This window comes from Pezoporus wallicus, unplaced genomic scaffold (genome assembly GCF_028554395.1).
Source record: "Pezoporus wallicus isolate ANWC-B61680 ecotype Strahan unplaced genomic scaffold, APGP_CSIRO_Pwel_v1 contig_5767, whole genome shotgun sequence".
Taxonomy (NCBI): Eukaryota; Metazoa; Chordata; class Aves; order Psittaciformes; family Psittacidae; genus Pezoporus; species Pezoporus wallicus.
The window spans coordinates 3968174-3994928 of NW_026640599.1; the positions used below are offsets into that span (position 1 = coordinate 3968174).

At 39.7% G+C, this 26755-nt stretch overlaps 1 protein-coding gene across 3 annotated transcripts in view; it reads right to left on the reverse strand.

The window, feature by feature from the left end:
* The window catches only part of ARHGAP6 (Rho GTPase activating protein 6), a 327191-nt gene that overhangs the window by 58274 nt on the left and 242162 nt on the right, over positions 1-26755 (reverse strand). For all 3 annotated transcript variants that reach the window (XM_057419576.1, XM_057419577.1, XM_057419578.1), the window contains exon 2: positions 703-862. In XM_057419576.1, the coding sequence (XP_057275559.1) occupies positions 703-862 (160 nt within the window). The remainder of the gene's footprint in view (positions 1-702; positions 863-26755) is intronic.

The following is a 26755-nucleotide window of genomic DNA, read 5'->3' on the forward strand; positions in this document are numbered from 1 at the left end:
GTAGATTGCACAACAGCTTGATCTTCAGCCTACAGGAAACTCTGGAACCTTCCACACTGCCTTTAGTGAGGTTTAGATCACTTCCACAGAAACCTCAGTACAGTTCTACAATGTGCATATTTCCTGCATCAGGATTCTGATAACTGAGCTTCTCCGTCTCAGTTAAACTCCTGTCCCTCAGGAGTTCAATGTTTTATGCTGAAAATTAACTTGCTTTCAGCACCACTGTCTTTAGGAAACTTTGGTAGGATTCCTCTTATTTGATGCAGATGTCTTCACTGTCTGTCTGAACTAGCGATACTTGGTTTCCTCCAGAGGCAATAAAATCCAGAGTGCAAAAGCCGCTTCTAAGGCATGATCTACCCAAGCTACATAAATGTGTGCTTTTGGATGTCAGAAAGTTTAAGAAAAGCCTTTCTCTCTCAACTGAATATCAAGACATGCTAGCATGAGCAGGTCTGATTTAGATTATCTACCCTGTAGACATCAGCCTGTGATCAGATGATCCCACCCCAGGTGGCCTGAATTGGACACAGAATACAAACAACTTTACCATTTTTACTTAGTTACTATGTTCAAGCCAGAATGAAATAGAAGACATTGTCTGTGGAATAAACAAGCTAGTGTTTTTTTCCTTTTATTGCTGAGATATGAAGTCAGTGGCTTAGCAATCTAAACAGAGATGGTTTATCAAGCCCTTACCTTTGGGGATAGTAATCTGACAGCCCAGGTCACAGTCCTGCTGCAACTGATAAAAAGCCACTTCCTGCAGCCGAGCACGCTCCAGCTCTGAGAGGCTTTGAACGGGAACTGACTTCAGCCGAACACTGCGCCCTGACATGCTGTTCCAAGTGAAATCACCCTACAGGAAATCGAATGGAAAAATATAATGCATCATATGGTATGCACAGTTTAATAAACAGAACCATCTCTTTCACTGCTAGGAAAAACAACACAGGCCCTTTTTTCTTAAAGGCCATTTTCTTGGACATCTCTAACCTTTCAAATCTTTGTTTTCTTAAAAGCAGAATTCCTTTAGAGGAGTACGGACAGGCAAAACAAAAAGTCAATTCTGTCTGAAACCATTTAACCAAGTATTGTTGAAAAAACATTAGGATTCCAGTAACCAAAAGCACAAAGCAGGAAAAAAAACCCTTGTCAACTTTTCCCAGTTTGCACTCTTTGTGCAGTACTCAGTCATCACTCCTTTCCCCACACAGTCAGACATGCAGAGTTCCACTGTCCAGGTCCACAGACAATCCACATCTTATCTCGCTCAACTTGCTAATCCCACTCCACAAAAACTTACTCAGAGAGTACACGGACAGACCTCCTTCTCTTTTCTGACATATCCTATCTCCTTATCCCATCCCCTCCTTATGCCTCTACAGTGTTTAGAACAAGACTGATGAAAAGACAAGCTATTTCATGTTCTTGAAAAGCCTAGTAACAATGTACGTGTTAAAATTTATACAGGAAAACATCATGACATATGGTACATCTCTGTAAAGCACCAATTATGCTTGGAAAGCAAATCAAAAGCTTTAGCTGTTCTATCTCCCACCTTTGATAACATATACAAAAAGGCACACTCTTAGTATTTAGCTTGGGCGAGTGAAGTAATCATCAAAGAGAAATGCAACCACACAGACAAGCTTGAAGGATGGCAATTAACTTCAAGATTTTCAGAATTAGTCAGAACATCAAAGAACACATTTTAGCACTACAGAGAAAGAAAGAAGAATTTGTTTTTCATTCTGTGTTAAAAAATAAACAACAAACTTGTCAGTAGGTATAATCTGGTAAACCTGTAGATAATGGAACAACTCCGATGTATATCAGCTGAGTTGTAAAGACAAATCCACCAACATGTCCTTCTTCACAACATGACAGACTTACAATTAACTAACTTCACTCTCAAGTTCTCATTTACAGTTTCAAACTTCAATATCTGCACCTTGACTGCCTGGGTCTTTTTTTCACCATTCACTTACAATTCACTTGTTCTGCACAAACATGTGCAGTCAAAGGGCATCCATTGACTTTAAAAGACATTGTATGAAGCTCCTTATTACTAAAAATCAGTAAAATTTGACTTAATTTATCAGCTATACATCCTATTGTATGTAAACATCTTTGCACATTTCCATATATTTTGCATATATGTGTATGCATACATACAAGCACACACATACAACCTCTATACACATACATACATGTATATATGCACACCTATGACTACGTGTGTATTCACATATGCATACAAAACAAAAAGCATTTACAAATATGCAACAATATATATCTATCTAGCAATAAATATATATATATCTAGCAATATAAATCAGAGGAATTACATATTAAAAGGGTTTCTTATAATGCATGAAGTATGTTTGAGCTCATCAAGGAAGTTTTTTTCCTAGTAGTTTTTGTAAGTCATTAGGCAACCATAACAGATAAAGCCTTTACTTCAATGTGAACAACTGCACATCTGTACACTCAGTGCACATACTATGCTCAATATCTTTGATATTTATGTCTACATGGGCCACATACGCAAACTTCTGCACTAGCCCAGTATTAACTACAGGAATTTGTTCCTTTGTTTTTTGCCTCTTCACCTCTTCTTGCTCTTCTAGTGCCTTATTGTTGATTAACTAGATTTAGCAAGCTCAAACTGAAGGTTTGCATGGAGACTAAAAGCTGAGCTGATTAGTTTAACTCAAAATCAAAGCAGCAAGAATCACATAAACCCTATTTGCAAAACTGGAAGTAAACATTTACATTTTTAAAAAAGCTGCTGTCATTTATAGATAAAAATGATGGAGAACAGAATCCACAACCAGAGAATGTATACTAAGAAACCAATTTCTTTCCAACTATAATAATGCAAAAGAAACTTTACAAGTACAGAAGTATGCATTCCAATCCTCATAACATACAATGTAAAAAATGTTCCACAGTCAAAATGGTGGAGAGAGAGAAACATAGGTATTTATGTAGACTTTGGGGGTAATTTATCCAATCTATTTCTCCAAGATAAGTATTTTCATAAACAAAAGTATCACTGACATGTCTACCATAAAAATTTTCAAACATACTCAATTTTGAAACATGAATGGGAAGCAAAAAGGATATTCATTAAAAAATGTTGAGTTAACAGAATATTTATCCTGTTTAGGACATGGCAGGGGAATTGGAACTAGACGATCTTAAGTTCCTTTCCCACCCTAACCTTTCTATGATTCTATGTCCTGTTTTCCATAGAGCATAAAAGGGTGCATGGGGCTTTTAGGAATTATCACAAGTCAAATAAACATTCCTTAACTAAATTTTGCATGGAGACATGAATTATTGCTCTTTTGGGGAGATAAAAATTACCAAGGGCAAATCTAACTCTGGATGTAACTGCATTCTCAGCTTCATCTCTGAGTCAGCTCTGTAACTGCACTCTGGGAGCTGTACCACTGCCGTGCCCAGCTCAATCATTAGCCCTCCCAAACCAGCGTAACTCAGAGACATTGCTTGCTAGCTGTGGTACAGCCCTGTATTCGTATTCTGATTTGAGGACCCCAATAAACCTCTTTGCACAGAGCTATGCTCCTTTATATGAGCAGAGCAGCCGACTAAGCACTGGCTCAGTAATCGTACCCAGTCTTACTGGGTAGGATTTCTTAATTTTACCTTAATATGGAAGCACCCCATCTAATATTTTTATTATATTTTTTTTAATAGGAGGTTAAGGGTTTAAAACCAAGGGAAAGAAGAAAGCACCCAACAAGATTATAAGGGCTGGTCCTTCCAAACAGGTTGTTTGTTCTGGCAGTCTGCAAGCTCACATTATGTCCCTTAGCTCACCGAGTCAGGTCTGTCTGGCTAAAAGTGGTAGGATGCAAGCTCTGCACCTTCCAACACCACAACAGGTCACCACACAGCAATAAAGAAAGTACAATCACTCTGCCCAGTTGCTCTTCACTAAAAAAAAGGCATTCCTCTCTTACACGGGGTGGGTTTGATAAAATCTCTGCTAGGTCACATTAACATAGGGTTTTAGTACGCTAACAGAATGCATGACTAATTAATTAAAATATTTTTGGAAAATCATGTGTTAGAGCCAATCCAATCTCCTAATCTGCTAAAGAAGTGAGAGGCTCAAGAAATGGAAAAGTCTGTTTTATTTGGCAAATAAATATCACTGTCTTCTAAGAGCCAAAACACAGTATTTGACAACTTAATCTATTCAGACTCCTATGCTTTGCAGGACACAAGATAAATCAAAAGTCTCATCTTCCTCCTAAAGCACTGTACAATTTTATATACAGCCTGTAAATTAAGGCAAAATTAACCAGGCTTGGGAGAGTCCAGAAAAGTCAAGCTTCCTTGGAGAATGAGTGCTGGGGCAATCACATGTCACATCTGCCTTAAGCTATTCTCCACTCTGTGAGGCAACCAAAGGAGGGAAGGGAAAGGAAAGGACAGGGCAGACACAGAGGATACTTTCTCTCCCCAGATGAGAAGGAACATTTTAACCTACTTCAGCTTCAACATCAGCCTGACATATCCCCTTGAAGAAGCTTAAGAAGAGCAGATGATCTTTAAGCACAGAGTGACTTGTTTTTAAAGTTCATGCCCTGCATATGTGTTCAGACATACATAGACAGGTTCTTCTTTATTATTTAGACTGTAGACCAGAATGTGATATGCAAATGGCTCCTTCATCACCAACAAGCTGGGGTGGGAGTGTAAAATGACCAGCCTGACAGGATGCAAACAGTTAACTGCAAGGGTGCTTTCAAAACTGATTTTTACAAAACCTTAACCAGACTAAAACCCTTCTCTTGTTTCTTCTTTTCCCTCACTATTCTCCAGCTTCAGCTCCATTTTCTCCCTGGCCCTCCCACCAACATCTAACATTTTTCCTCCACTCAACCAAGCAGTTCACTTACTGGGTAAGTAACTAAAATACCAGAGCAAATGACTCTGCAAAGCAGATGACGGATTAACTGCTCGTTGTGCCTTCAAAAAATCTGTCCACTCTTCCCATATTTCTTGTCCACAATAATAAGCACATTTTTAATAAGATGCAGAGAGCAGTTTTACTAATATTCTTTCAAGATTTTTTTTTTTTAAATCATTTTTTGGGATGTTTGGTGACTCCAAAGTAAACATTAAGTGGTACATCCTGACTTAAGTAACTTTATGTGCTTAAATTACTCTTATGCATGTGTAAGCTATTCTTGTGTACCTGACCTCTTTCTCCTGAGCCTCCAATACATAGTCCCTCACATATCTTTTAGTGAAGCCTCATTCTTCTTTCCTTTGTACAATATGGAAACCAGTTGACAAGTACTGCAAGGAATCCTGCATGCAGATGTAAATCTATGGTGACGATCGACCTCTGTTGAGGTTTGCAGAATTTTAAGCCTTTGTGAGTAATCAGGATCATGCACAGGGTGGGAACTAAGAACCCACACACGCAGCACTTTTAGACAATACAAATTTTAATGCAAGCTGGAAAAATCAATTTTTATATTACTGCATTATTGTTACTGTTTATGACTTTAGTCTGTACTCATTTAGGTAAATGCCATTATCAGATTAGCTGTCTACTTTTCATTAGTCTTTTGCTCAAATCCATTTGAAACACTGAGATCAAAACCAATCTCTACTCATTTGTCTCCTACCCTAGCAACACCCAGCTATGGGCTTTTATATTTAGATGGGTCTCCACTGTAAAAGAATTCAGTGGTTTTTGCACACAAAAAGATTTTATTGCAGATAGCATAGCAAATATAGCATCACGATGTCTAAATTCTGTTTGCTTCATTACTTCTTTAAGCTTCATGAACCACATACCATTGCCCATTTATAAACTCTTCACTTACTTTGGTCACTTATTTCAACTCTTGCTAAAATTATTTCCAGACCCCTCAGGCATAACCTCTCGCAATTTGACTGTTGGTATAGATAATCCCTCTCTTCTTCACTTCCAGGTGTTAGTATGAACCAAAACCAGTTCTGCAGTGAAAGCCAGTTACTTCACTACAGCTATATAATTTATCATATGACATCCATGTGCCGAATACTGTTCCCAGACAGAACGAAAGTTAAGGAGAAGGGGGAAATAAATGACGTTAAATATCATTTTAGCATTACATGCAGTTAAGGACTGCATGGCAAGTTTTTTACTAATCCATCCTAGATAACCACCTGCAGATTAATGAAGAGTTAGGAAACAATTAGATAGTATGAGTGTGCTACAGCCTGACTCTCTCTGCCATCCTATTTCAAGATGCTCCTCCGTAGCCAGCGCAGCCCATGACAGGCAGCCCACTGGTTTCCAGCTGGCACTACAAAGTATTGCAGCCTAGGATTCTCTGGCATCACAGAGCTGCTCCCAAGGGACTGTTAGTATTACAAAAGGTGACATTAATTTCACATTAATGAAATAGCATCTAAATGCAAAGATGCACAAAACTTGCTGTGTGACATCGAAGCACTCAGAGGAAACTATCTGAACATGGATGCATGAAGTATGAGGCCCCAACAATTAATCTTCATTAAGAAGACTGACTTCATTATGGTTGTTATCTCGGGTGACATCCTGTTGCCTTTGACGTCAATACCAAAATTATTAATATAATGCCTTCACTAGGAGAGCATAAGTACCATCCACATGATCCTGTGTTACATTTCAGAGCCTTACACTAAAGCTGCCTCATCTTGTGCTATACTGTACTTATGTGTATTAAGTAATGTATGTACAAAAAAAGCTATTAGTTTTGTCAAAAAGACAACACCTTAGAAAACAGCAATTTAGATATCAAAACTATTCAATGGCAATAAATATAGCCGTGGCATTGCCAAAGACAGTACTTCAACTTCTCCCCCCCTAGCACCCTGGCTCATATCCCAGGCTGGAAATCCATGTGCTTGAGATCAGTACCGCAAGACAACCCCTGCAGGACACTGGAAAGCTGGTATTCTCTACAGAATTCACACCCACAGCAGGAACACTTCGATCTAGCACAAACCTGTGCGCATGTAAAGATACACATTTCAGAATATTACAGTGGTGATTTCCATTTATCGGGGGTGGAAGTACTTCTAACTTTAGTCTAGAGGTAAACAGGGAGCGGAAGAATCAGCATGCTTTCACAGCAGTATTACAGTTATTAAAATAAAGGGGAAAATATTTCCTGTTCTTCTATAATCAACCTCTCCAAGTTTTCCAAATGCCTCAGGATACTATTTCTTGTTTAGAATATTTAAAAAGCATTCTTTTAAAAATATTGATGTGTAACTGAGATGTATTTCATTTCTGTTCTGACATTAATAAACATGAATTATGTACAAAGGTACTGCCTGGCAAAACATCCTAACATAGCGCATATCTAACATACCCACTCTGCACTGAAGTGAGCTTTTTTTATACATCTAGAAAACCAACCTCCAGAGATTAGCAAACTCCATTAAAATGTATCAAAATACATGTTCAGATTTTCTGAATTTCTTACTTTAGCAGATATCAATATTTTTAAATTAATTTATCCAGAAGCACCACAATTAGAGCCAGAAAGGTGTGAGTACTTTTCTGAAGATGCCAAAGTGCAGACAGAACACCTTAAAAACCCTAGTTGTAATTGTAAAATTCCAGCTGAAATTTTGTCAGTCTTCAGGTAAACACATCGCTGTGTATTTTTGCTACAACACTCTGAATTTTGCCATAGATTGAGAGTACATGCATGGCTGTCACAACCATGACAGCATGCAGTAACAGGCTTAACTGCAGCAACTAAACCATGAGACCACAGTAACGGGCTACACTACAACAGCCAGAGGTTTTATCCATCTCAACATAAGGGATCTGGGATAGCCTGGGTTTATTAAAAGGAGAATCCTTACCCCTTTTATCAGTTCATATACTACGTATTTTGAGAGGTCAGAGCTATGTTTTTCTCAAGTGTTAAAACAGTCTCCTTGTTCAGCAGAAATAAGGTGAACTCTCTAAGCTAATGGCAGCTGACCCAAAATCAAACATAATAGCTGCACCAGTATTATTTCTAGTGGCAAAGCTGCCTTAAATAGACCCTGCTTCAGCTTCTGTGACCAACACAAACATGCTCCTAACAGCCGTCAGTGCTCAGCTGCTCCTGAAGCTGAAAAAGGAACCACAGCCTGTGATACACTGAAGAATGGCACATCCTCTCATTTCCCCTCTGAGTTCTCCTGCACCCCAAGTCATCAGAGGTGGGTTCCATCCTGAGGACAACCTTGCTTGATACTACTGGTTGCAGCATCCGTTTATGCCATGAATGCCATCCATTCTTGTTACACTCTTAGTAAATGTAAGGATTATCAATGACATTTCAAATATGAAATAACGCTCTTTCTCCTAAGCCTAATAATGTTATTAATATTAAGCACATGAAAGAAAAAAAAGATACGTTAAAAGCATTTAAACAATTTAGATTAAACAAATATAATCATATGCCCTATTTGTAACTTTACTGATGTAGTACATAATGCCCTAGTGAAACAATAAGGATCTCCAATAGCACAGCACAGAAGTTAACCATTTCTGAGTACAATAATAAGTACTAATGTTACTGCAGCCAATGCTTTAAACAGTTATGAGTGGCATCTATTTTTATTGTGTTCAGTAGAAAAGAAAAAATTACATTTCAGAGAGAAGAAAATGACCCGCTATTTGAAAAAGAGAATGCACACTGTTGTTTCCAAGCATGCAAAGACCATATCAGCCTGAGTATTATATACAAGGCTAAAAATATATATTGGAGTACTTTAGTTTACCTCCTGGATTTTGAGATTTTAAAATGCATGCAGACTACAATACCTCTCTTAAACCCATCACCATAATCTGATCATGAAGTAAAATAAAATAATTAACCCCATAACTCCAAGAACTAGGATTTGACTTAGAGTAAAGCCTTTAATTCAATACAAACCCCTATTCCTATTGTTTCAAGTGGTCCAAATCAGTATCTTATATAAACTTGTATTACTTACAGAAAAGGGGTTTTGGTCTAAGGAAAATGAAATCTGTTGTGCATGTAGAAAATCGCCATTCTGACTGCTTACATACCAGGTCTGGCTGGAAAAGAGTTCCAGGGTTTTTTTCTTCTTCTGGGGGTGGGTGGGATAGGAACAAAATGCAAGACATCTCCAAATATTTACATTTGGAAGCAAAGTGAGAGCTCTCAGTTACTCAGCTAAGACACAGAGGACTCAGGAAAGAAGACTGTACTACCTGGCTTAGTGCAAGAGCTTGTACCAGTGCTTGACTCCATCCCAGGCAAATATCCTAATCGGGAGGCTACTGACCACTAACATCTACTCCCACTGCTATACTGAACCTTGGTAGAAATTGTCAGCCCTCTTCAGAACAACTGCAAGCTCATTATGTAAATGGTGAGCTCTGAGCTGATTTGGGACACCTCCAGCAGTGACTGCCCACTGACTTCATGCTGTAGACTGTGTGTGCTCCCTCACACACACTCTCACAACCTTGGCTGAAATAAACGGGTTGTCGGAGGCATTTTCTCATTTAAGGAAGTTTTCTTTGAGTTACGAGTTTGTATCACCAGCCAGCAATGTTGCAGGTGTTAGCAACACAGAGTACACATGCCTCTGGGCACATTTAAAACATGCAGCAAGTAAGCAATTAGCTCTTTGGGATTAGAAGTTTTCACTTCATTCGCTACATAATCACTCCACACTTCCATTTTGGTTGTCTCACACTATGTTCATGTGTGCAAACCCTACCCTGTCCTACACACTGATGCCAGGCTGCCTGCAGGAAAAGTGTACCACTGAGGTGCGGTGCTCTGTCAATCTACTCCAGTTTATTAGAACAATGTTTCTTGCTTGGTTTTGGTGGTGTTTTCTTAAGATCTCAAATATGAAATTCTACAAACATTGGCAGCTGTTTTGATGACATTCACTTTCCTGAAGACCCTGCAAAGACAATCCTCTATAGAAAACTTCAGACAATACAGAAAGTCTAATAATTAGGGAAAATACTGTGAGTACAAAGAGGTGGCTTTGTGCTCATCAGTATTACCATTACTTTTCATTCACATAATTACTTTTACTCTGTTTTCTGTGCATTGAAACATTGTGTGCTCTCTTCTTGCAATGCACAGCAAAGGGCAATCCAGTTTATTGAGAAGCCTACTTCAGCATTTTTTATAAAAAGTATCTTGTTTGCACACATGAATCTGCTGACATTAATTTAAACACCAAAAAAGAGTTCAAATATTTTATCTTTTTTTAAACCATCTCAGCTACACTGGAACTATACAAACTGCTCCGAATGCATATATAGCTATAAGTCAGACTGATGGATCAGGGTACAAACCTGGAAAGACCACTAAAGAGCACCCTGCTGGTCACTCTTGTCTATTGATACAGAGGCTCATTAAAAATGTGGCATTCCAAAGCAATCAATGTAAAATCGATCCGCACAAGTAAAAACACTGCAATATCAATTTTCAAGAGAAATGTACATTTTCTAAACAGCCCCTCCAATCTAAGGCACCCCAAGTTTAAACTGTGCGCCTCCCAGACAGCCCGCAACTTCTTTGTTTCTGTGCAGCACATTTACTTTGGACGGGGAAAGGGAAAAATAGCTCATAAAGTTCCCACTGTTATGAAAAACAGAAACAATTGCTAGAGTTACAAGCTCCTCAAGGACTGAGCCAGAAGATGAACAGCTCTTGGTCTCTCTTCTGTGCTGCTAACCTGACTTAAAAAATGCAACAGTAACAGAGTCACGGCCATAAAACCTGATGCTTACAGAAACTGCTACTTGCCAAACAGAACCTATGCAGCTGCTGTGCTATCAGCCTTCAAAAACCATTTACCCTCAGCATGTCTTGCTCAGAACTGCCTGTGTTAGATGCCCTTCATGACAAGAGTATACAGAAAAGGATAAACTTTTAACTGCAGACTTCAAAGCAAGCCACCTGATGAAGCCACTCAAATACAAATCAGCCTAAATTATGCAGTTTGGTTTCAAAATATTAATGCCACTTTTCATTCCATAGGTTCATTCCTCCCAGTCCAACTATGGAAACAGGCCAGGTCATGAAACTGGTCTGAAAATAAACAGTATTTGAGGGCTCTCAGTTTGTTGATGGATCTTCAGAGTCTGGTAAGTAGTTGGTAGTGCCAGGTTTTTCTCCCACTGAATCAAAGCTACCTTTTTTCTTCAAACTTAGCTAAAGCAGGAAAATTATGTCACCTGATGTCACCATGAGCACCACATTCAGCACTATGCTCACCATCACAGCTTACCTTTATCCCACTACCTACAGGATTATTCAGTTTCTTTGCCATTAACTAAGTTCTCTTGCATCTTCAGTGCCCTTTAGTATTTGATCAAACCAAATTTAAATTAAGGACCTGGATTCACTCACACTTTTCATTAAACAGGAATAAGTTAAGAATAGCATCGTTGGCCTGAAGCTGAATAGCGAGCATCTGAGTGAGTGCTCCGCTGGAGCAGCTGCGACTCCCAGGACAATTTCTGCTGCCAGATATCATGATTCTTTGGAGGGAGGGGAAAAAAATGATCTTTTCCTTCCTCTGCTTCGAAGCAAGCCTAGAGCCCAGACCAGGGGAAAGCCAAAGTCACACAGAACAAGTCATGACTGGGCTCCCTGCTTCTTACTCCAGAGGAGATATCCTGAGACAGCGCAAAGATTGCTGAGGAAGGGGCAACCCTCCCCTCCACAAATTCTTCTCCCCTGTGGCTGTGCAAGCTCAAATGAACTGTAACTTCCCAAACTGTCCCTATCAGAAGAAGGTGAAAGAGTGCTGGATGCAGCTGCCATGACTCCTTGGAGCACAGTGAGGACCACTCTGTGGCTTCTGCCTGACCTTCACGCTCAGTTTGAAGCTTTTAAAACAACTGCCAAAGCTTTCTACTGAAGCAGGCAGGCCAGCTATGTTTATAACATCATTTTGACAACAGCAACACAGAGACTGAGCAGTTTACACAGTGTGCTGGGGAAAAACAATCCTTGATAAAAGCCCTGCTTCATAAATAATGTCTGTCATGTTCACAGTCCCCATACAGAATGCTGTCGTCTATAGAGCGTGGGCAGGGAGCGTAGGAAATTTGTAAAAAACAAACAGTGAATCACCAGTGATTCTGATGGCGGCTCTGCCCTATGTGGCATTTCACCAAGTCATCATTCAGAGAGACAACTTTGTTTCTCAGCTGGCACTACTTAGTGCTTCATCGGATTGCTCACAGAACAGGAGAAACCATGGGATAGAGTTCACGGGAACAGCAAGGGAGATTATGTAAATAATTTTCATACATCCACCCAGACGCTTCATGCACCACTAAACTGAGGTAGGCTGAATAACCTCCCATCTGCTGGGTATGAGAGCCTGTGCTCACACCTCAGAAATGCACGCAGCCTTTCCTCAATACCTTGCCACCACTGCCTGCCCAGTAGCAGCAAACACAGACATCGCATGTCCCTAACTTCAGAGGCTTATACAATTCCCAGGGAAATCAATGCACAGGCATCAGTATTTTCAGTGCTGCTTCGATCGGACATCAAATCCTCCTCACCTCCATTTCCAGTCTCTTTCCACACAACTTGCTGGGGCTGAGCAGTCCTAAGGACAGCCAGCATATTGTGCACTAAGCATCATACTGTACCAGATTTCCAAGGAAAAAGTCTTGTCTTAGCTGCAAAGAGAGCTGAATAACCTTCTTGGAAAAGTACTGTCACTGACTGTGCTTACATCCCAAGACAAACCCAGAACACTGAATTTATCATTCCCTGTCAAAACGCTGCAGCCAGAGATAAGTGGCCTGCTAGTCATCTCCTAATTATGCTGTACGTTTGTTGATCTTACAATCTTTCATCAAAAATAAGTTTCTTTAGCCCACATACCCCTTGTGCCATTATCCTTTGAGTTTCCTCTAACAAGCAAAACTCTGCTATTTATATAACTGCAAAGAGGGACATGGCCCTTCATGAACGCGCTCATGCTATATCCACCTGATGAAGGAACTGACATTTCCAGGCTCTGCACAGCAGCTGCCCTGCAAGCAAAGAATCTAAAGATCACTAACTTTCCTTTGGTGGCCTGCAGAAAGGTAAAATAGAGTGGCTGTGAAGAGCCCCCCTGTGTTTATGAGCTCCAGACATGGTTATGTTCCTTTACCTTGTATAAAAAAAATAAATAGAACTATATCAGAAGTATAGATTCCAGTCCCTACTTATTAGAACTACAGGTTGACAGCAAAGATTTCCTTCTCAGAAACTAACAGTCTAGCAATGCTTGTTGAGTTCTGCTTTGAACCAGGGTTCTTAAGGTTATTTGATAGCTAACAGTGTTCTTTGGGGATAAATAAATAAATAAATAAATAAACAAATTCAGTGTCCTTTGAGATACACTGTCTCTACATGGAGACAACATTTTTTTTTTTAGCACTTCCATTATCTACCAGTGCACCTGGGGAATTATTTTTATCCATTTCAAACTTCTTTTTTTTCATTTGTGTACAGCTCTATATTTAAAAATATGCTATTTGGGATGAAATTTTATAATATTAAAATGTTCACAGTTTGTGGAGAAGTTATATAAAATATGCCCTTATCAGCAATAAAAATGGGAAAAAAACCCAAAACTTCTGTTGTCTACTTCAAATTAATTCCTTCCCAGAGCACTCAAAAATATTAATCACAAATCTTTAAACTGAGCTTGACCTAAACTTTCACTGAGAAACTGGTTAAGTGATTCTAATATTTTAACTTCATTCACAGATAAACAGTGTGGTACTTTTCATTTGTTTCCTAATTATTCAAAATTCCAAGGACTTGACTCTCACTCCAGAGGAGCATAAGATTAGGAGAACCAAATTAGCAGGCAGCTGACAATTCCACTGGCTGATCTCTTTCTACACCAGTGACCAATGCTGGCCACCAAAGCCTCATGAGACTGTCAAAAATAGCTTCAGAAACAGAATTGACCTAAAATCTCAATTTTTTTTGTTTTGTTTTGTTGGGAAAAAAAAAAAGAAATCAGGGTTTTGTCTTTGAAAGTATTCATGAAAGACAGGTTTTCTGTGGAAATAAATAAATAAAGAAGATGGCTTGGTCAAAAAGTTCAAAGAAGTTTGCAGGTAGGAAAGATGTTTTCAGTCCAAATCACTCTGGTGTGCCTCATGGGAGCTGTGATTCAAGTGCCTTGTGTGCTTGGCTACCTTTTCCGTCATGAGCAGGAGATCCTGTGACAGACTCCTTCCTTCACCTTCATGGATGGCACTGCACCACGGAAGTCCCTTGCAGCTCATTAAAAAGAACCTGGGATATACAAAACCCGCGAAGAATAGCTTCCAGAAGACACAACAGAGCTGTTTTGAATAAAAACACATTCAATTTTTGTGTTTCCATGAAAAGCAACAGAAAACTGCTAACTACTTTAGCCTTTCCTGAATTCCTTTTGAACTATACTGGCGATCCCAACAGAGAGACTGGACATTCAGAATCACGCAAGGTTATATGCGTTAAGCTCAGGTGATACAGTTCACTCAAAAATAAATGATAGAAGCACAATGGCCTCTATCAGATTTACGCTTGATGTGACCCATGAAAATAAAGAAGCAGTATCAAGTTGCATATGCTAAAAAAGCACTTTAATAATATCTGAGCTGCCTGGTCCAGTAATCACAGAACACCCCATCTGCTCCAGAGACTGTCTGCCTGTGCCTGTGCTTCATAAAGTCTAAAAAGCAGAAGGCAAATAAAAGCCAGCTAAATATATTTAACTTGCACTTTTCGTCTCATGATCTTAAGTGCTACCTATTAGCAGAAACTGATGACTCTAAAAGAGATGACGTAAGTACTCTGAAAAGTTATGTTAGGCTCTAATAAAAGCCCATGCAGTGAGATAGATTAAGAGAGAACATATATCATGATCCCTGTTTCTAGAAAAGGAAAATCTAGGAGGGAATTGCAGAGATTTTGGTAAATGATGGAGAGTTGAAAAGCAATCCTGGAGGAACCAAAGCCAGGTTTGCTCAGACATACTTGTGCTGCTGCTGCAATGTCTGAATAGCAGGAGAAGAGTATGCTTTATTTTTTCTCAGTCTTTCAAAAGCAGTCAAGCATGTTCTGAGTCCCAAAAACCCCACTTAACAGTTTTGCTTTTATAAAAGCTGTGTATCAGATCTTCCCTTTAAGGAAGTTCTAAAATCTACATGCAACAAGCAGCATTAGGTACAGCCCACATCTCGCCAGTCACTGAATCACAAGGACAAAGTCCCATCTTTGGGCACATTTAGATTTACCACTGGCAGAAAGGAGAGGATACACAGAACTACAGATTCGAATGATGCTTTGGAAAATGACGCATGAGATTTGAAGAGAATTCAGTGAGAAGAGGGTGCAACAAGGACCTCATCCAGCCCTCAGAGGGAGCAGCATGGGCAGGAGCTCCCCACATGCACAACCAAAGCTCCAAGTCCTGTTTCTGAAACTCAAAGCTTAAAGAGCACAGGTCCAGCTCCCAGAGCATTTGAAAAGACACATCTCCATCCAGAGTCTCCAAATGAAAGGCAAACATAAACAAACACAGAGGCAGACTGAAAGCCCATTTTTAGGTGAATGAACAGCATGAAAGCTTTCCAAAGTCCTCTTCTTACCCCCTTCTTCTATTTCCTCTCTTCCCTTCTATTCTCACCTATATGCTTTTGCTGGTGGCTGCCAAATGTTCTCTGCTCCTATTCAAAATTTTTAATGGCAATCTACCAGACATGTCCAATCCAATTCTTTTAATCTGTGTTAAGTGGCCACAGCAGCTGTTCACATCCTTTTATCAACATTATTATACTTTTATTAAAACATGTATTAGTCAGCTGAAAGACTCACATAAACCTCTTTGAATTTTACTTTTCAGTATCAATTGAGGAAATGCTTAGTGAAAAAAAGAAGGAAACAAAAGTGTGGGGTTTAAGAGCTAGTATGAAGCTCTTACTAAAAAAGGCATGCAGACGCAGGAAGTTAGAGAGCATTCACTGCAATATCCTTGTAAAATTAACAACTACTTGCCAGGTCACATTTGCTGCTCTGTCTCATACTATTGCCCTGCAAAAAGCTCCCCATCTCACAGACACATAGCAACACAGCATATTGCTTTTGAACTTCTAGCAAACTCTAACAATGCCAAAATATCACAGCATTTCAGCTTACTGGCAAAGCTTTCTGGTAACATAGAGGTATAGAAAGCAAATTAATTTTGAGGTTTACAGGAGTTCTTATCTGCATTATGCCCTTTAATGACTCAGAGGAGATTATTTGATACAGGTAATTTATAATCATGGAGTATATTCAAGGGAAACTCATGCCATAAGCTTTTATTTTGAAATAAGAGGGATTATACACTTAAGTATCATTGCAACTTGCTTTTAACACGCTGTGGATGAATTTTAGTCGATCACCTTAGATGTGCTCTTTGTTGTCCAGACCTCCTGCACTGAAGAGGTGTGTCTACCGTGTGCCAAACTTCCCTGGAAGTTACACTCTCACACTTCAATATAATTACATATATGATCTCACGTAAGGGCTCAGCTCTTCAGAAGAGTCACCCTGGCAAAGCAGCAGAATTTCATAAGCTTAGCTGCAGTGTGACAATTTCCACTAGCTGACATTGTGGCTATTTGTTCAGAACCAGAGGACACAAAAACACCCTGATATAAATAAAGCCCTTTTAAGAGGCTTTACTAAGGTCTCAAGAATTTAACAGCTGCATCACATTCAAAAAATGGAACAGAAGAAACATCCTCAGTTACAAGAATGACTTTCCAGGGGCTGAGTTGAAAATTAGGTACATTTCTAAAGAAGACATTGAGTTTAAAAGGATTTGTAACCCTCACATTTCACAGTATTTTTACAAGTTGACTTTGTGGCATTTGGTTTACAGCTTTATCTCCAGGAGGTATGTGAAAAGTATAGGTGCATATCAATGCACGTATTTATGTAAGGAATACATAAGGAATATGTAAAGCTCCAGCCACTGCAGACAGAAGCCTGCAGATGTGCTCTCTGTGCTTTTGAAAGGTGAGAATGTGAGGAAAAGAACTAAAATGCACTTTTTAATTCTATCTCATTATTTTAAAGCAAATTTCCTCACTCTGCTTTTCTTGGGACCCGAGTGGTTCTTCTTTGGAAGCATGCAGCTAAAGTTCCTGGCATTACGAAAACCATGGGCAGCTCCCTGAGCTGCTGCTTCCTCAGGGGTAACTGCACTGTGACAAGATGGAGATGGCACATTACTGCTTGTGGGAGATACGTAGGGTAACACTATCCCAACTGCTCTCACCCCATCTGAGCCTCTGCAGTTGAGTCCCTAGTTACTCACACAATGCAAATGGAAATTTACCTTGTAGTATTTTCTCCTAATACAGCACTGGGTTATACAGAAGCATCCAGTATCTCACAGGACTGACAACTGACAAAACACATAAGTCTGGCTGAGTAAATTATATACACTGCATACAAGAGATGTTTTGGTAAAGATGGATACAAATACCCCATAATGCATGCGAACGGAAGCTGAGGGAATAATAAAGAATGAATCACCTGTTAAATGTGTAACTTTATATTAATTATCCCACAGAAGGCTACTTCTCTTATACTTCTCCAATCAAACCTTCTACTGAATAAACATTAAACATGCTTTTCCTCTGACTTCTCACACAGAATTTATGAAAGAGTATGTTACTGGTGTTATTACTCTTTCTATTATTACCCATGCATCATTCATTACACAATGAATTAGCTTGTCCTTGAGGAATCTATTAGAATTTGTGAAATTTTACCCTTTCCATTTGACACAGTAATTAAAGCCAACAATGACAAAAGTACAGAGTAATTACGGGCGTTTCAAACTCTTGACAGATGAGCTGTGGGGTAGACCAGACCTACAGTGGGACTGCTTCTGAAATACAGGCATCTTTATCTGTCTAGACATTCAAAGTAGCACTTCCAACCAGTGGTGAGAAACAGGAACTTTCAGGGAAGCAATTAATTTCATTTGGTTTACAGAGATAAGAATGAAAGCCCAGAAATGCCTATTTCCCCACTTCCTCTCATGCAGGGAGGGAGTGTAAGGTGGCCAGCTCAGAGATGGATGCCTGTACTGTGGCTACAGTACAGATATGTAAGAGATGAGCTGAATTCCTCCCTTAAATGCCTTTTTCCTTGGCCTACTGAGCACCTCTAAGTTTCCCCTGATGTGACCTTTGCTAGCAAGGCAACAGAAACATGATGAACATGCTTATCAGTGCCCATCTCCATCGGTGGTTGATAAAACACGGGCTTTTGTGGCAAGCTTGCCACAAGTTTCCTGAGGCCAAGCATTCATTCAGCCACAGCCCCTCCCATAGTCCTCTAAAACAAGTGATTGATCAAGTTCAAACAGAGCTACCTTCACCGTACCAGCCCATCCTTATGGAATCCAGACACTGCTGCAGATGAAGCTGCAGCCCTTGCGATGCTCAAGGTTATTCTTCATTTTACTAATTGCATGCCCAGCAGTGAAAATGTCAGCTGCAGATGAACCTGCCTTTGTTTAGCTCATTGCCTGCTGTAATTCCCTGAAGTCCAATTGCCATTTATAGTGATGGGGCTGGGTGGAGCATCCCTGGGAAGAAGGAGATCGCAGGCTGCATTCCTCAGCTGCTGCGAGAGTCTTTTCCCCTAGGAACTGGGCACAGGCTGATTTATTCCGAAACAAGCAACAGTTGAGTGCGTTTTTTAATTATACTACTACTCGCTTTCAACTAATTTGGTACCAACCTCTAAAAGAACAATTTCCAGCACTACAAAAATTCACCCTGAATATTGTCCCAATGAGTTCAGTTACTGAGGATGTGAAGTCCCACAAAAATGAGTGGCAGATTTGCAGTAACTTCACCGAAAGTAGGATCATGTTTTGTTTTGGGTTTTTCCCCTGCAGTACAGAGAATGCCAGAAGCAGCAGTAACATACTCATCATAAACAGTGGTGTGTTAAACTTAGAATTGTGATGCTTTGTGGTATTATGTAACTAACAGAATATTGGAAACAATATAAACTAACAAGACCTTAGACTTCCCTGATTTTTACTTTCTTCTCTCAAAAAAACCAAAACAAAACAAAAACCCACCCATAACCCACAACAGGAAAAGAGCCAGAGCTCTTTCAAGTCCATTAGAGACTTCTGTTATTCCTATACAGAAGCCATTCAGGTTGCAGCAGACTACACAGAGAAGCATGAAAAAGACAAATGCAAAGATCATCCATAGATGGCAATGATATAGTTAATGCTGTCCTCCTCCCTTTCCAAAAGGCTGAAACTGCCTTCTATCTGAAAGCAAACCAGAAGACAACAGTACAAATACCATTCACAGTTCACATTTCCAAGAGTACTATGCTTAAAAGCAAATAATCTCCTAAAATGCTTTCCAAAATAAGCTCATTTTTTTTCTACTAGTTAATAATTATAGAAGAATTTTCTCCAGTTTACTGATGGTGGGAAAGAGAAGTACAGTTACAGCACTATTTTCTTGTAGAGGACTGAAATAACACTTTTTCCAGATTTCCACAGAGATGTTCAGTGGAAAAATGCCCGGTATCCTGAAACACTTCTCTCTGGAAATTAATTTCACTCTTTCCTTCCCGTATAGTCTTCTATGAATGCGCAAAAAGCACACAATGAAACAATATGCAGTCTTTAAAAGCACACTGAAACATTAATTTCTGACGTCTGACATGTCTATATGTGAGGACCAAGTTTATAGTTTCAAAACAATAAAGATTTTCTACCAACCTAGAAAACCCTAGGGGTTTGTTTCAGGGTATTTTTATAGTGTTTCCTAGCACTTGTATTGTTTCCTAACATTGCTCCTGATGAGAATCAACAAGTTCTACTTATATTAGCTGTTTTATACAAATAGCTGCATAAGAGAGGAGTAAACTCTTGTATCCAAGCCTTAAGATCCAAGGTAAAAGATGAAGATGCCAACTATTAGAGCGTGACCGCATGTCTCAAGTTCTCATTTATTTTCAATTTGTCTGGTAGTTACAGAAGTAATTCTAGGAGTCACTCATCATGTCTCCTGATAAAGATGCCTTTATAAAATGTACCTACTTGTTTTTTCACTGGACCGTGGGTGAGAGGGTAAGAAGCATTTCAGACTGTGCAAGATAAACAGTTTCTAAAACCTTAGATTAGCTGTATAAAAACTTTCTCAGAAACCTAGGGGAGAGAGAGAGGGCAGGAGGGGCAGACAGAACAAGAAAGGAGAGGGAAGAGGCACTGACCCAGCTCATTTATCTCACTGGAGAAGATAGCAGGAATATGTTCCAGGCTAGCTAACTATTTCAACTGTATCACCTCACACAACCAATTTAAATTTGCCTTGCACTTTTTGCAAGAGGAACTATTGTATGATAAATGTTACTGAACTTAGCAATGAGCTAACCATCCATCTCACCACACTGTCCCTGCAAGAGACACACAGCTCCTCTCCTGAAGGTGAGCTGTCAGAGTAGGTCTGCAGCCTCAGCCTTCAGCTCAACCCAGTGTCCTTCCCATTAGAAATGCTGATCTCCACCCTTGGGACTCAGGAGTGAGCAGAGAAGAAAGTTGTAATGGCACAGAGTCAGCCCAGTTGTCACCAGTTCTAACCATGTTTTTTTTATTTTAATTCAGTGCTTTTCTCTGGTCCTACTGCTTTGTGGTAACTACTCACCCTTCTGCCCCTTCAGCCCTGCAGGACTTGTACAAAAGGAAAACAACTGCTGTACAATACAAAGGCAAAGGAGAAATTAAACACTAATATCACAAAAGAATATAACAATAAATCAGAGGGATCAGGCAGGAAAAGGACTGTCATTTATCTTCTGCTTAATACCTCTTTGTATTACGAGCACATATGGTATTTCAGATGCAGCATGATTTCAAAAATGATCACCGTTTGTGAGCTGTGTGTTCCCTTTTACCCTGCCTGTGCTGAATTATTTGAGGCAACTCTAGAAAACTGCTGTCCAGGCTGCATCCCAGGTAAGACTTAGCCCAGAGGGATGACTTTGTCCTGCTCCAAAACACTTCTGTCATCAAGTAGCACAGCCTCTCACCAGACAACTATTTTGCTGTATAATGTAGCCCTGTGCCGGCCATACAGACCTGTTCAAGACAACACCACAGACTGCCTTTGCAACCCTCCAATAAAAATAACAATAAAAAATAAACTAACAAACAAACGACCTCCCCCACATCCTTCAAATAAAAAACAAAAAAAAAAATCCCCAAACCACAAAAACCTATTTTTAAAACAACTTTGCGTTTACTAGCACAAGATGCACAAAAAAGCTTTTGATAGTCTTCTATCTATATACCTACGGCTGCTTAATTTCACATCATGCTGGCATAAAAACAGCACAATTATGCTTGAAATAGATACAAGAAAATATTTTATAACAAAATGCTTGAAAGGCCAGCTCGTAGCACACTGCTGTTGAAGAAAACACATTATTAATCAGGATAAAACCAGGTGGTAACGAGCATCTTGTTTCATAATTTAGGACCCACATTTTGAAGGTAAAAAATTACACTGAGTATTTGTTTCCCACTGACCTTACCACTAGATTGGGTCATTCCAGTTTGAACTAATAAGCATACTAAATCACTTGCCATTTGTTCTCATGGAGACACACTCAGAATCTGCTCCTTCACTCCCAGTGATCCTACACACCTTTTCACAGACTTTTCTTTGTATAGACGGTACCTTCTAGGTAGAGAATAAGCTACAGAGAGCATTTACCTAGCCAATGGCATGGTGCTACTACCTAAAGCCAAGGATGGAGAATTTATTGGCTCTGCTGACAGCTACCATAGATTTTCAAACTCCACAAGCCAAGAATCATTTGTCTAAACTATCCTGTGGGTTTTTATGCTGTGTCAGATCTAGACCTGTTTTCTAAATCTTGGACTCTGCCTACCCAGTAAAACAATGCAGAGGAAACCAGTGTTGCACACTGATACAGCTGGGGTTCTGCAGAAGCTGTGAGGGTATTAACATAAAATTTGAAAGGAGATGTGTGTGTGTTTGCACGCATATTCACATCTGCAATGCAAAGCCAGTTTAAGAGAAAGATCCTATACGTTTAGAACAGTTCATTATCGAAATAACTTTAACAGAATGAGAATATCCAATTGTTACAGGCTGAGAAGCAGGGAAAAAAGACTATGACCAGGATGAAGACCTTGCAACCTCCTCCTGTGCCCCTCACTTCCCGCTCAGGCTGTTACCCTATACCCAGGGGGTGAGCTTGGGCAGCCTGCAAACTTCCCCCGGTGCCCTCCTAATGCATAAGCAAACACAACGGAAACAAAACAAAACAACCTTCTGAAACTTGTAACACATTGTAACAAGTTGTTACCTTTGTTAATTTGCTACATATTTAACAAGTTTCCATATAAAGGTACCAACCCGGCCTGAGCATAAAGAGCGCCATGTAGTTACATGGTCTTTTACAAGCTGGAGTGCTGGCCAAGTGGGTTAAGAGCTAACCTCATCTTGCTCCTGTGATAGTGAATATTTCTGACTGCTCCTGTTTGTACAGCACTGCATTCTGAAGATCTTTAGGAAGGTTTGAGAGAGCTGGTAGAGACAGATCCCACTATCCCTAAAGCAGGAGTCAATACTTACTGAAGAGCAAGCACAGCTTCATGCATGTCAATGACAGATGCTTAATTTTATAAATATCTATCAGAAAGTGTGTGACCCTCAGGGTTGTCCCTACATTTAATGGAACACACCAGAGCACTCACCCCACTCAGACAGTGCTGATGGAGAAGCGGCAGGTCTTACAAAGGCTCTATCTGATCCACCCTCCTTGCTTTCTTTGCAGAGAGGGGCAGGTATGCAGCCAAAGCATGCCCCAGCACCCTTGGTAGGAGCCAAGATGTGACCATGGTCTGGTGGTACAGCTGCAGCCTCCAGCAGCTAAGCACACAAAGGGAAAAGACATATGTCTGCAGAATCAAGGAGCATGTATGTGATCAAGCTTATGAAGCTGAACAAGTGACAGCACATCAACAGCAGTGTAGTTACTGTGTTAGCACTGTTAACTTGCAGCTAACAAAAGACTCCATGTGCTAGCTTCTGAATGTGATGAAAGTTTAAGTGACTGTATGTAGAAAGCATTTGCCAGTGAAAGAGCACACGTATGGTTAGCTACCTTAGCTCAGCCATCTGCTAAGTTTCAGCAGTCCCATGATGTTTCCAGTACTGTGCCTTATTACTGCTGGTAGGGGCAGTTGACCAAAAGGTTCTCTTGCTCAGGGCGAGAGCTAAGGAGTAGTGCAATTTCAGTTCAGGATGCGGAAAACCTCAAGCTCGTAACCAGAGGCTGAAATTTATATTCACAAAGTGACACGTGCCTGGGCTCATGCCCTGGCAGCAACCCAGCTGTCAGGGAACAGCCTTAATCCACGCTATTAGACTGTCCCCCTCTGCATAGTGGCCACATCCAAATGGTCTGCCATGAATAATCCCCGGCCTGTACTAATTCTATACTCAGGAACTGATTAAGAAAGTTGGTCTGAACCTAAACTGCATGAGAGACATTGGTGATAACCCAACAGCACTGATGGCTGAAACTCAGCACCAGAGGATGCTCTCTGATATGGTTCAACCTCTGTGTGGACAAAGAGAGCAGAGCAGGAGACAGAAAGGCAGATATACCCGCAGTCATGGCATTTATGAACCTCTACAAAAGTTACTCCTGTTCTACAATATGCCCTAAGTGAGAGAAGACATGCAGCTGTACTGTCAAGAGTGAAGCAAGGGGAGACCAAGAAGCATCTCCTTGGTTTTAATTCTTCTACCATGGTTGTGCTAGACCTGTGCTGCCTGCTGCCTGACCTTGGGAATGCAAATGAAAAATGAATATGTGACTGGTCAGGTCAATTCTTCAAACTTGCACAAAAAGGTACTGTTACATTTTGTGTTTTACTTTTCCTGCCCAACCTATGGGAAGATTTCTGTAAGAGTGAACTTGTAGTTGCAAAATTTTAACTAATAACAAAAAATAACTAATATTTATCATTAATATCAGTGCTATACCATTAATTCACATTTAGCTCTGTTAGGCAAGTCTTTGCAAGGTACTCTCAGTCCTACTGATAGGGTCATGCTACTCTTAAAACTGGTGCCAAACCTCACCTGAGCACCTAAATTAAGGCCAAATGACAGAAGATGCAATGTATCCCAAGTCAGGCAAGTCTGTTTCGACAAAGCTGATTTATACCTTTTTTTTTTTTTTACCATCTGATATTGTTGTCTTATAAAGCAGACAGTAGGATTGCCTCTCTAAAATCACTTAGGAAGTTGTACACTCCAGTTAACACAGAAGGATGAAGCTATCAGTACTATTTACAGACAGTAGTAAGTACTTCTTTCACCTCTTGCCAGCCCACACCACAGTCAGTGGGACTTTATGTCCAAGCAGTTACGCACAAGATGACATTTGCTGTTCGATGACAGCCAAATCTGTAAATCTCTCAAATTTGGCTGCTGGCAGTCCTTAGCTCTGCAAGAGCATAGTACCAGTGCTTTCCTCATTGCACATTTTTAACCAGATTTTTCAGCTTGGTATATTCTATTTTTTTTACATTTTCACACCTGCACAATTTTTCTGACACCAGACAACAGCAGCAAAGAAAGACTTGTTCTGACACAATGGGTCCCTGCTGGCTACATTTTCCCAGTTCCTAAGAAGAGAGTGTAACTACTCCTGAGACACCCTCTCTAGTTCTTCTGAGACAAGAGAATGGTTTGTCATTTTCCTCAACTTCTGAAAGGCAAATGAAATAAGCAGACCTATGATCTTTTCCTACTTTGAGAAGCATACAAAGGAGCTGTTGCTGCCTATTTAATCTTTCCTTTATCCCAGAGAAAATTACTTTTCCAAATGAAAAGATTTCCCCCCACTCTTTGGCAGGATAGTAAGTGGTTACTCCTAAAGAAGCAACAGAAGAAGGAATATTCTCACTTATTTCTACAAGGAAGAAAAAGGGGATCAGCAGTGTTTAAAACACTCTGTGTAAGTGGAGCAGAACAGGAAGTTTGAGCTGCATAAGGATTTTTGTTAGAGTTCAGTTGCGCCAGCAAGAAAAAGGTACTTGTCATTTCCCTGAGAGATAATGCCGATGAGCATTTTTCACTGTGATTTTACCTCAGCTAATCACTATCCAACCAAATTACTGTTCCTCTCTTCTCTTAATTAATCTTAATAACTAACTAATGCTCCATTAATCTTACAGCCATCTTGATCGCCTACATTAACACCAACTTCTAATTAAAGAATGCTCATAGTACATGGAAATTGTAAGTCATAGAAAATATTTTGGTTGATTTACATTACTATTGCATTTTTCATGGTACGAATAACCAACTGAAACCTATTATGCCTTTCTTAGCATCTCTGCAATGTTCTTCCTTATTGAGACTTTAAGAAGGGTAATAAAATTGAAAACATTGCTTAAAGATTAGTGCATTAGCCTAACTTCTATCATCATGAAAATCCTGGTTTCTTTTCTCCTGAAACTTAACACCAGGACAGCAGAAACACCATGTCTGGCTGACAAAATACATACCTAAATGCCTCAGAAACCAAGAGCTTTATATGTGAAAACTGAAATTTTAATAATACATTTTTGTTTTCTGAAACGATTCGTGAAAATTATCAAAGTGAAGCTTGTTTTCATAACCTGACATAGTACTATTAGCACAGGACATGACCTAAATTGGCTTATTGTAGGAAAAGCAAAATATCTTACTTTTCCTCAACTCCCAGCTGTGATGATCCAAATAATGGAAGACCTCAGGACCTTATTTTTAAAGGCATAAAGTCATGAAGTGCTGAGAAATGAAAAGCCTTTCAGAATGTGATCCAAATGCAGGAATTTACCAGTCCACTCTGCTCCTTCTCTTCACCGGGGAAAGCAAGAATGTTCCCTGAATGGAGATCTGGGTGTTCACTCTCTTGTTAAGGCACAAGTGAGAGTTCACGATTGCTTAAAACTGAGTGCGTATAAATACTAATTCTCCTCCTCCAATACTGAATTCTGAATCTGAGAAATATTTTCACTGAAAACCTATTATTTCTTAATGCAATGAGAACAGGACAGGTTCTTGCAATGGAAATACACTCCTCTCAGTTTTTTAGCTCTGCTTATGACATCACTTTGAAAGCATGACCTCCTTAACTTTGATACACGCTTTTGCAGAGAGGTCACTTCAGATAATACTTTTAGAAAGAAAAACACATTGCACCATTATAACAACAAACTATATGTGAATTATAAATTTGGCACAAAATTCTATACTCTCTGAACAAAATTACATTAAGATAGACAAAACAGCCAGGAAAAGCAGAAAAGAAAATTATAACTATGGCAAGGGAGTGGTCTTCAAGGAAGCTCTTAAGCAAATATTTTAATCATTTTTTTTTTCTTGAACATCTTCTGCGAGATTTCTCAAAAAAAAAAAAAGTCTGAAAAATCATGAGAGCAAAACCTCAACATAACAAGAAGGAATCATGTACAGCTCAAATATTTTTGCAGGTTCTCCAGTTGCTAGAACCTACTGTTTTTTTTTTTAAGGCCATGACTGCTCCCACATTCCTCCCTCAGAATCTGCTAAAGCCGCGCTGTTGGC